The sequence below is a fragment of the Halictus rubicundus genome, unplaced genomic scaffold, assembly GCF_050948215.1.
Source record: "Halictus rubicundus isolate RS-2024b unplaced genomic scaffold, iyHalRubi1_principal scaffold0781, whole genome shotgun sequence".
Lineage (NCBI taxonomy): Eukaryota > Metazoa > Arthropoda > Insecta > Hymenoptera > Halictidae > Halictus > Halictus rubicundus.
This window is the reverse complement of record NW_027489322.1, coordinates 27,622-39,214: the sequence shown is the minus strand read 5'-3', so window position 1 is coordinate 39,214 and position 11,593 is coordinate 27,622. Positions and strand designations below refer to the sequence as shown.

The window sequence follows — 11,593 nt, the reverse complement described above, 5'->3', positions numbered from 1 at the left end:
AAACGGTAACCACCGCGTACGACGACGCATTAGCGAGCGCGATACAATTATCGGAAAGTTTCTCATTGACACCAAGTCCATATATGAGAACCACGACCGATTCGCCGGCACCGTCCACATCAAATAGCATCACCGGAATACATCTCCCGAAGATCAATCTTCCTCGTTTCGACGGTCGTCTCGAGAAATGGCTACCATTTAAAGACGCGTTTTTAAGCTTGATCCACGGTCACACCGGACTCACTGACATACAACGATTTAATTACCTGAGGTTATCAGTATCAGGACAAGCCGAATCCGCCATCGAATCGTTCACAATGAGCGAAGAAAATTACAAAGCCGCGTGGGCTCAATTATTAGAGACTTATGACAACCAACGCGCGCTCGTTCTACGACACACCGCACTATTACTCGAGACACCGGCAATGCCGGACGGTACGCCAAATTCGATCAACAATTTGATCAATTACATGCAATCCCACATCCGTTCGTTACAATCGCTCGGCCGATCTTGGGAGGATATCGCAAACGATTTCATCACGAGCATCGCGATCGATCGCATGGACCACGAAACGCGCCGTACATGGGAGCAAACCCTAGTCGACACACGCATGCCTCACGCGGCAGAGATGTTCAAACATCTCCGCAACGCATCGCATCAGAGTAGCTCTCAGAAAACAACAACAAACGCGAAACGGATAAGACACGCGTTACCGGAAGTCCAACGACCGTCGCCAAACCTTCGATCGCGAGCCCCGAAACGGACATTCGTAACAACGACCAAAAGGACCTTATCATCACCCATTCCGAAAAAACGAACATTCGTGACAACGACCAACACCCAAACATGCACGATTTGCAGGTCAGCAACGCACCGAACGTACATGTGTTCTAAATTTATAAACATGTCAATCGAAGATCGATGGGCAGCTGTGCGGGCAGCAAACCTATGCCAGAATTGCCTACAAGCAAATCATAAACGTGACGACTGCACTAAAGGTAGATGTCACGTATGTGGAGAAAGACATAACACAAGACTGCACACAAATCGAAACTCAACAGCTCCAGCTGTAGAAGCATGACTAGCACCGGGAATTGCAAATCACTTATCTCCTCACCATCATACCTTCTTTTCAAACGGATTGACGAACGGTCTATTAACGACAGCATTAATTCACGTACTTGATCGCGACGCTAACCCGGTATTATGTCGTACGCTGATTGACACTTGTTCCAACGCAAATCTTATCACAGACGAGCTCGCGAAACGGTTACGACTACCAACAACCCGCCAAACCGCAGTCATTGAAGCGTTGAACCAACTTAATACTACAACAAGCAATCTCATGACCGCCTCAATCAAATCACGATTAACCAATTATCAACGGACGCTAACATTTTGCATAATACCGCGAATCGCAGGATTATTACCCGACAATCAAGTCGATAGAGCCAATCTTCACATACCAGCAAACCTACGTCTAGCCGATCCAGAATTCCATCGCCCGGGAAAGATCGACATGCTGCTCGGAACCGGGCCTGCATTATCATGTCTAAGCATCGGACAAATCAACTTGTCGAAACAACGCAACGTCGATCTCATTTTACAGAAAACTCAATTCGGATGGATTTTAGGAGGCGGTCTCCTCGCGACGCCGCGATCGGACCATAGAACCTTTATCACCAACGTACACTTTGATTTACAAAGGTTCTGGGAGATCGAGGAAGGAGCCGTTAAGCAATTCCGTTCAATCGATGATCAAGCTTGCGAAGATCACTTCGTCGCCACGGTGAAGCGCGACAAGTCCGGTCGATACGTAGTGGCATTACCTTTTAATGAAAAAAAAGGAACAACTCGGAGAATCATACCCACGCGCCCTGAACCGTTTTCTCGCCCTGGAGCGAAAGCTAGAGCGAAATCCAGAATTGAAGGATCAATACACAAAGGTGATAGACGAATACCGTGCACTCGGACATATGAAACAGGTAACAACCGTTCACACGCCAGGTTTCTACTTACCGCACCACGCCGTCATTAAACCCACGAGTTTGACAACTAAGGTCCGAGTAGTTTTCGACGGATCCGCGAAGACAAACACGAATCTATCTTTAAACGACACTCTCCGAATCGGTCCCACATTGCAAGACGATCTCCTATCGCTTTTATTAAGATTCCGAATGCACACGTACGTCTTAACAGGGGACATCGAGAAAATGTATCGCCAGTTTCTCATTCGACCCGAAGATCGTATTTATCAGAGAATATTGTGGAGAGATCCGCACGAAGAAATAAAGACATACGAATTGACCACTGTTACTTTCGGACTCGCATCAGCTCCATATTTGGCTATACGAAGTCTACACCAGTTAGCGACCGATGAAGAACGCAATTTTCCGGAAGCAGCAGCTCGTATCAAAAGAGACTTATACGTCGACGATTTATTGACCGGCACCGATTCAATCACAGAAGCGAAGAGGTTACAACATCAAATAATAACCTTGTTGAAGAAAGGTGCTCTTAATATTCGACAGTGGGCGTCGAACGAACCGAAATTGCTATCGAGTCTGAGCAAGGAATTAATCCATCCAAAAATTCTGGGAGATGCATCCACCATGAAAACACTAGGAATATCATGGGATGCCCAGCATGACACGATTAGATATTCAGTCCAACCAACAACGACAACCGAGGTCAGCAAACGAAATATCTTATCAACAATTGCAAAAATATACGATCCACTCGGCTTGCGCGGCCCTATTACGATCATTGCCAAAATCATAATGCAACGACTCTGGACCTTGAAAATCACCTGGGACGAGTCAGTACCTACCAGCATCCACACAGAATGGACAAATTTCGAAAGCACTCTACAACAACTCAACGATATTGAATTCAAACGCCTTGTAAGGATAAAAAATGCAAAACGGACCGAATTACACGGCTTTTGCGACGCTAGCGAAAAAGCCTACGGCGCCTGCTTATATATACGAACAACCGATCATTCCGGGTCCATTCACGCGCACCTACTTTGCGCAAAATCACGGGTCGCGCCGCTCAGTCAGATAACCCTAGCGCGTTTAGAACTATGCGGCGCCGTATTATTAGCCACGTTATCCCAAACCGTGCGAAACGCGTTAACACACAATATCGACAAAACCATTTTCTGGACTGATTCGACCGTCGTCCTAGGCTGGTTGAAAAAACAACCTTCTACTTTAAAGACTTTCGTTGCGAACCGCGTAGCAGATATTCAACGCAAAACGGACATTCAATCATGGCGACATGTTCGGTCAACTGACAATCCAGCCGACCTCATTTCTCGGGGAACCACCGCCGTAGAATTCAACAACAATCACCTTTGGCGCAACGGACCCAAGTGGCTCACCCAAGAGCAAGCCAAATGGCCACCAGCAAGATTTGCCAGGTGTGAGGAGCTACCGGAACTACGGACGGTGACGTGTTTAGTAGGCTTGATCAACCAAACCGACGAGATTCTCATGCGATACTCGAACATTCAAAAACTCAGACGAATCGTTGCCTATTGTTTACGTTTTCGAACCAAACATCGGGCCTCAGGACCTTTGTCTATTAAAGAATTACAAGACGCAAACGACCGAATAATAAGATTATTACAAGCTGTTACATTTGCTCATGACATACGTGATTTGAAAATCGGAAGATTACCAAACACTAGCAATCTGATGCCATTATGTCCGTTTCTTGACGACTCAGGAGTATTACGTGTGGGGGGACGATTACAAAATTCTACCCTGCCTTTTGAACAGAGACATCCGATACTTTTACCTCGAGAGCATCACGTCACCAAACTCATAATTCGTGATTCACACCTACGAAATCATCGCGCTGGAATCACAACCACGTTATACGATGTGCGACAATTGTATTGGCCAATAAATGGAAAAACCACCACACGCCAAATCATTAGGCAATGCGTCAGATGTTTCCGGGTAAAACCCACCAGCGTCGAATATGTAATGGGCAACCTACCTGCCGCGCGCGTCACCGAGGGTCGTCCTTTCATCAACAGCGGAATAGATTATTGCGGTCCCTTCTTCATAAAGGAACGACAATTCAGAAATCGGACCCGAGTTAAGGTCTACGTGGCCGTGTTCATTTGCTTTGCAACAAAGGCCGTCCATTTGGAAGTAGTCAGCGATCTGACCACCGAAGCATTTATCGCGGCACTTAAACGATTCATCGCGCGGCGAGGAATGTGCAAAAACCTATATTCAGACAACGGTACCAACTTCGTCGGTGCCAACAATGAGTTAACGGAACTCCACCAAACATTATCTAAGGACGAGAAATTCAATCACTTTCTCACATCCAAATCTATATCATGGCATTTCATGCCCGCTCTGTCACCTCATTTCGGCGGACTGTGGGAAGCCGCCGTCAAATCATTTAAACACCATGTCAAACGTGTTGTCGGTGAAGAATTATTCACATACGAACAATTCACCACATTCGTTATCGAGATCGAAGCCATACTCAATTCGCGTCCTCTGACACCACTCTCGTCAGATCCAAACGATATATCCGCTCTTACGCCCGGCCATTTCCTGATCGGTGGTTCTTTGACGTGCATCACCGAGACTGATTTCAGCAAATCGCCATCAAATCGCCTATCCAATTGACAACATATCCAGAAGGTCAAACAAGACTTCTGGACCCGATGGCACAAGGAATATATTCATCAACTTAACCTCCGACACAAATGGAACAAAGGGTCTCACAACATCAACATCGGGACCATCGTACTTTTGAAGGACGATCACCTCCCACCATTGTGTTGGCATCTGGGTCGAGTACAACAAGTACACCCAGGAACCGACGGTATCATACGCGCAGTAACCGTTCGCACCATCAACGGCACATACAAACGGAACGTTAAAAGGTTAGCACCTCTTCCCGATTCAGACAGTGCACAATCGCTCGGTGCCACGACGTCAGCATAACCAAGGTGAGTCAAGGTTATCACATTTACTATTGATCGATCGACTCGATCAACGAGGGGGAGCATGTTCCGTCGCAACAGAACTGTCATCTTAAGCATGAATCGTTTCTTCATGCTATCGATAAACGAAAGGGTCTTACAGAGGGTCTTTGTTCGTATCTCCTTTTATTTCAAAACATTCGTGATTTAGAGACGTAACCAAATAGCAACTTTGGCCCTCATCATCTCGAAGCTGTTTACAATCGGACCGACCGAACGATGTTTGTATACACAAGATGGGTCTGCAAAACCTTCGCGTTCTTTAGATGCGGCCCAAGGATGTATATCCTTCGCTCGCGGCCACTAAGTACGGTCAGGCCATAAATTCATGACACGGTTCAAGGGTCTATGACAATCGACCTTTCGACAGCGTCGAATTACCAAAACACTCGGTTTTTCCCAAGTTATGCATCGCCCCACTCTTCCTTCCAACCAGGCTCTTAGCCTGAGCCTGTGGAAGGGAGTTTGAACAATTAAGGGCATGCTGATTGGAAAATGCAAGTTTTCCCTAACCAATCCGGAGAGCTTCCTTTCTCGTCGCAACGAGCGACACATACCTCTCCTACACCTAAGGCCAACCTCTCAGCCACGAGGAGCCTATAACCACCTAAGGCTAACCTCTCAGCCATGGGGAGCCTATGACCTCGAGTTAATTCTGAAAAGTCGTCGAGCTTCAAATACAGTTCATATACGATCTTCGGACCAGCAACACCACAGGTCTCATCCGAACCTTACAACTTCGCGTTGAGTCTGGAAGTCTAGCTTACAAAAAGTCCATACAAGATCTTGAACCCGTGACACTTACAGTCAATTATACCGAGAGTCAAATCGCCTTGCACACGGCAAGGCGAATACAATACGGATCACTCGGATCCGCGCGCGTCTAAGGCAGGACCTGTCGGAATAGCCTTACTGACGAGTCCTCCGACAGGTTCGGGACGAAACGCGATTCCTTTCCTGTTCCAATCCAGTCTTCCGTATCCGTTGAAATAGTTGCCCAAGATTAAGTTGGCGTGCAACAAACGCGAAAGTACGTCGCGAACATTTGGTCCTTCGAGCCGGATACGGTGGCCTAGTGACAGTGCAGTGAGTGAAAAGACAAACTAGTGTGGACAATCGGATTAAAGGAATCAGACAGCCTTAGCCGCGATCAACCGACATTGCTGATCAGCCAGGGTGGACGAAGGCAGCCACGACCAACCATCATCGCTGACCAGCCAGTTAGACAGCAGCTGACGAGACATTCAACCAACTACATCAGCTCAAGGTAGGCACGTTATTCTGAATTTACCGATCAGGAATTTCAATTGGCAATTCTCAGTAAGACAGCGAAAATGGCTAACGCGATCAAAAGGAATCAACGCATTCGCGCCCTCAAACACAAACAACGCGTTTTTACCTCGAATTTGACAAACTTCACCACCGAGTTGTCAGAATATCAAGATTCCGCGACCGCACGTACAAAACTACGCGAACGAATAGATCGGCTGAGAAAACAGTTCGACGCCTTCAACGACGCGCAAGACGAATTAGGTCAATACGAAGACTTCGACCAAACCGAAACCGAGCGCAAAACGGTAACCACCGCGTACGACGACGCATTAGCGAGCGCGATACAATTATCGGAAAGTTTCTCATTGACACCAAGTCCATATATGAGAACCACGACCGATTCGCCGGCACCGTCCACATCAAATAGCATCACCGGAATACATCTCCCGAAGATCAATCTTCCTCGTTTCGACGGTCGTCTCGAGAAATGGCTACCATTTAAAGACGCGTTTTTAAGCTTGATCCACGGTCACACCGGACTCACTGACATACAACGATTTAATTACCTGAGGTTATCAGTATCAGGACAAGCCGAATCCGCCATCGAATCGTTCACAATGAGCGAAGAAAATTACAAAGCCGCGTGGGCTCAATTATTAGAGACTTATGACAACCAACGCGCGCTCGTTCTACGACACACCGCACTATTACTCGAGACACCGGCAATGCCGGACGGTACGCCAAATTCGATCAACAATTTGATCAATTACATGCAATCCCACATCCGTTCGTTACAATCGCTCGGCCGATCTTGGGAGGATATCGCAAACGATTTCATCACGAGCATCGCGATCGATCGCATGGACCACGAAACGCGCCGTACATGGGAGCAAACCCTAGTCGACACACGCATGCCTCACGCGGCAGAGATGTTCAAACATCTCCGCAACGCATCGCATCAGAGTAGCTCTCAGAAAACAACAACAAACGCGAAACGGATAAGACACGCGTTACCGGAAGTCCAACGACCGTCGCCAAACCTTCGATCGCGAGCCCCGAAACGGACATTCGTAACAACGACCAAAAGGACCTTATCATCACCCATTCCGAAAAAACGAACATTCGTGACAACGACCAACACCCAAACATGCACGATTTGCAGGTCAGCAACGCACCGAACGTACATGTGTTCTAAATTTATAAACATGTCAATCGAAGATCGATGGGCAGCTGTGCGGGCAGCAAACCTATGCCAGAATTGCCTACAAGCAAATCATAAACGTGACGACTGCACTAAAGGTAGATGTCACGTATGTGGAGAAAGACATAACACAAGACTGCACACAAATCGAAACTCAACAGCTCCAGCTGTAGAAGCATGACTAGCACCGGGAATTGCAAATCACTTATCTCCTCACCATCATACCTTCTTTTCAAACGGATTGACGAACGGTCTATTAACGACAGCATTAATTCACGTACTTGATCGCGACGCTAACCCGGTATTATGTCGTACGCTGATTGACACTTGTTCCAACGCAAATCTTATCACAGACGAGCTCGCGAAACGGTTACGACTACCAACAACCCGCCAAACCGCAGTCATTGAAGCGTTGAACCAACTTAATACTACAACAAGCAATCTCATGACCGCCTCAATCAAATCACGATTAACCAATTATCAACGGACGCTAACATTTTGCATAATACCGCGAATCGCAGGATTATTACCCGACAATCAAGTCGATAGAGCCAATCTTCACATACCAGCAAACCTACGTCTAGCCGATCCAGAATTCCATCGCCCGGGAAAGATCGACATGCTGCTCGGAACCGGGCCTGCATTATCATGTCTAAGCATCGGACAAATCAACTTGTCGAAACAACGCAACGTCGATCTCATTTTACAGAAAACTCAATTCGGATGGATTTTAGGAGGCGGTCTCCTCGCGACGCCGCGATCGGACCATAGAACCTTTATCACCAACGTACACTTTGATTTACAAAGGTTCTGGGAGATCGAGGAAGGAGCCGTTAAGCAATTCCGTTCAATCGATGATCAAGCTTGCGAAGATCACTTCGTCGCCACGGTGAAGCGCGACAAGTCCGGTCGATACGTAGTGGCATTACCTTTTAATGAAAAAAAAGGAACAACTCGGAGAATCATACCCACGCGCCCTGAACCGTTTTCTCGCCCTGGAGCGAAAGCTAGAGCGAAATCCAGAATTGAAGGATCAATACACAAAGGTGATAGACGAATACCGTGCACTCGGACATATGAAACAGGTAACAACCGTTCACACGCCAGGTTTCTACTTACCGCACCACGCCGTCATTAAACCCACGAGTTTGACAACTAAGGTCCGAGTAGTTTTCGACGGATCCGCGAAGACAAACACGAATCTATCTTTAAACGACACTCTCCGAATCGGTCCCACATTGCAAGACGATCTCCTATCGCTTTTATTAAGATTCCGAATGCACACGTACGTCTTAACAGGGGACATCGAGAAAATGTATCGCCAGTTTCTCATTCGACCCGAAGATCGTATTTATCAGAGAATATTGTGGAGAGATCCGCACGAAGAAATAAAGACATACGAATTGACCACTGTTACTTTCGGACTCGCATCAGCTCCATATTTGGCTATACGAAGTCTACACCAGTTAGCGACCGATGAAGAACGCAATTTTCCGGAAGCAGCAGCTCGTATCAAAAGAGACTTATACGTCGACGATTTATTGACCGGCACCGATTCAATCACAGAAGCGAAGAGGTTACAACATCAAATAATAACCTTGTTGAAGAAAGGTGCTCTTAATATTCGACAGTGGGCGTCGAACGAACCGAAATTGCTATCGAGTCTGAGCAAGGAATTAATCCATCCAAAAATTCTGGGAGATGCATCCACCATGAAAACACTAGGAATATCATGGGATGCCCAGCATGACACGATTAGATATTCAGTCCAACCAACAACGACAACCGAGGTCAGCAAACGAAATATCTTATCAACAATTGCAAAAATATACGATCCACTCGGCTTGCGCGGCCCTATTACGATCATTGCCAAAATCATAATGCAACGACTCTGGACCTTGAAAATCACCTGGGACGAGTCAGTACCTACCAGCATCCACACAGAATGGACAAATTTCGAAAGCACTCTACAACAACTCAACGATATTGAATTCAAACGCCTTGTAAGGATAAAAAATGCAAAACGGACCGAATTACACGGCTTTTGCGACGCTAGCGAAAAAGCCTACGGCGCCTGCTTATATATACGAACAACCGATCATTCCGGGTCCATTCACGCGCACCTACTTTGCGCAAAATCACGGGTCGCGCCGCTCAGTCAGATAACCCTAGCGCGTTTAGAACTATGCGGCGCCGTATTATTAGCCACGTTATCCCAAACCGTGCGAAACGCGTTAACACACAATATCGACAAAACCATTTTCTGGACTGATTCGACCGTCGTCCTAGGCTGGTTGAAAAAACAACCTTCTACTTTAAAGACTTTCGTTGCGAACCGCGTAGCAGATATTCAACGCAAAACGGACATTCAATCATGGCGACATGTTCGGTCAACTGACAATCCAGCCGACCTCATTTCTCGGGGAACCACCGCCGTAGAATTCAACAACAATCACCTTTGGCGCAACGGACCCAAGTGGCTCACCCAAGAGCAAGCCAAATGGCCACCAGCAAGATTTGCCAGGTGTGAGGAGCTACCGGAACTACGGACGGTGACGTGTTTAGTAGGCTTGATCAACCAAACCGACGAGATTCTCATGCGATACTCGAACATTCAAAAACTCAGACGAATCGTTGCCTATTGTTTACGTTTTCGAACCAAACATCGGGCCTCAGGACCTTTGTCTATTAAAGAATTACAAGACGCAAACGACCGAATAATAAGATTATTACAAGCTGTTACATTTGCTCATGACATACGTGATTTGAAAATCGGAAGATTACCAAACACTAGCAATCTGATGCCATTATGTCCGTTTCTTGACGACTCAGGAGTATTACGTGTGGGGGGACGATTACAAAATTCTACCCTGCCTTTTGAACAGAGACATCCGATACTTTTACCTCGAGAGCATCACGTCACCAAACTCATAATTCGTGATTCACACCTACGAAATCATCGCGCTGGAATCACAACCACGTTATACGATGTGCGACAATTGTATTGGCCAATAAATGGAAAAACCACCACACGCCAAATCATTAGGCAATGCGTCAGATGTTTCCGGGTAAAACCCACCAGCGTCGAATATGTAATGGGCAACCTACCTGCCGCGCGCGTCACCGAGGGTCGTCCTTTCATCAACAGCGGAATAGATTATTGCGGTCCCTTCTTCATAAAGGAACGACAATTCAGAAATCGGACCCGAGTTAAGGTCTACGTGGCCGTGTTCATTTGCTTTGCAACAAAGGCCGTCCATTTGGAAGTAGTCAGCGATCTGACCACCGAAGCATTTATCGCGGCACTTAAACGATTCATCGCGCGGCGAGGAATGTGCAAAAACCTATATTCAGACAACGGTACCAACTTCGTCGGTGCCAACAATGAGTTAACGGAACTCCACCAAACATTATCTAAGGACGAGAAATTCAATCACTTTCTCACATCCAAATCTATATCATGGCATTTCATGCCCGCTCTGTCACCTCATTTCGGCGGACTGTGGGAAGCCGCCGTCAAATCATTTAAACACCATGTCAAACGTGTTGTCGGTGAAGAATTATTCACATACGAACAATTCACCACATTCGTTATCGAGATCGAAGCCATACTCAATTCGCGTCCTCTGACACCACTCTCGTCAGATCCAAACGATATATCCGCTCTTACGCCCGGCCATTTCCTGATCGGTGGTTCTTTGACGTGCATCACCGAGACTGATTTCAGCAAATCGCCATCAAATCGCCTATCCAATTGACAACATATCCAGAAGGTCAAACAAGACTTCTGGACCCGATGGCACAAGGAATATATTCATCAACTTAACCTCCGACACAAATGGAACAAAGGGTCTCACAACATCAACATCGGGACCATCGTACTTTTGAAGGACGATCACCTCCCACCATTGTGTTGGCATCTGGGTCGAGTACAACAAGTACACCCAGGAACCGACGGTATCATACGCGCAGTAACCGTTCGCACCATCAACGGCACATACAAACGGAACGTTAAAAGGTTAGCACCTCTTCCCGATTCAGACAGTGCACAATCGCTCGGTGCCACGACGTCAGCATAACCAAGGTGAGTCAAGGTTATCAC

General features: G+C 46.8%; 2 protein-coding genes across 2 annotated transcripts; both read left to right on the top strand.

The window, feature by feature from the left end:
* Window positions 1-1,078: 1,078 nt before the first annotated feature.
* On the top strand, window positions 1,079-4,659 carry LOC143364632 (uncharacterized). Its single transcript, XM_076804876.1, has 3 exons — window positions 1,079-1,178; window positions 1,255-1,790; window positions 1,849-4,659. The coding sequence occupies exons 1-3, from the start codon at window positions 1,079-1,081 to the stop codon at window positions 4,657-4,659; spliced, it is 3,447 nt and encodes a 1,148-aa protein (XP_076660991.1).
* Window positions 4,660-7,668: 3,009 nt separating this feature from the next.
* On the top strand, window positions 7,669-11,249 carry LOC143364631 (uncharacterized). The gene is made up of 3 exons (XM_076804875.1): window positions 7,669-7,768; window positions 7,845-8,380; window positions 8,439-11,249. The coding sequence occupies exons 1-3, from the start codon at window positions 7,669-7,671 to the stop codon at window positions 11,247-11,249; spliced, it is 3,447 nt and encodes a 1,148-aa protein (XP_076660990.1).
* The last annotated feature ends 344 nt before the right edge of the window (window positions 11,250-11,593 follow it).

What these genes read in the sequence shown, in the direction of transcription:
- LOC143364632 (XM_076804876.1), top strand. Translation starts at nt 1,079, where the DNA reads ATGACTAGCACCGGGAATTGCAAATCACTTATCTCCTCACCATCATAC. An exon ending in TAACGACAGCATTAATTCAC is followed by an intron (nt 1,179 to 1,254) that starts GTACTTGATCGC and finishes ATCTTATCACAG; the next exon opens with ACGAGCTCGCGAAACGGTTA. An exon ending in AAGATCACTTCGTCGCCACG is followed by an intron (nt 1,791 to 1,848) that starts GTGAAGCGCGAC and finishes ATGAAAAAAAAG; the next exon opens with GAACAACTCGGAGAATCATA.
- LOC143364631 (XM_076804875.1), top strand. Translation starts at nt 7,669, where the DNA reads ATGACTAGCACCGGGAATTGCAAATCACTTATCTCCTCACCATCATAC. An exon ending in TAACGACAGCATTAATTCAC is followed by an intron (nt 7,769 to 7,844) that starts GTACTTGATCGC and finishes ATCTTATCACAG; the next exon opens with ACGAGCTCGCGAAACGGTTA. An exon ending in AAGATCACTTCGTCGCCACG is followed by an intron (nt 8,381 to 8,438) that starts GTGAAGCGCGAC and finishes ATGAAAAAAAAG; the next exon opens with GAACAACTCGGAGAATCATA.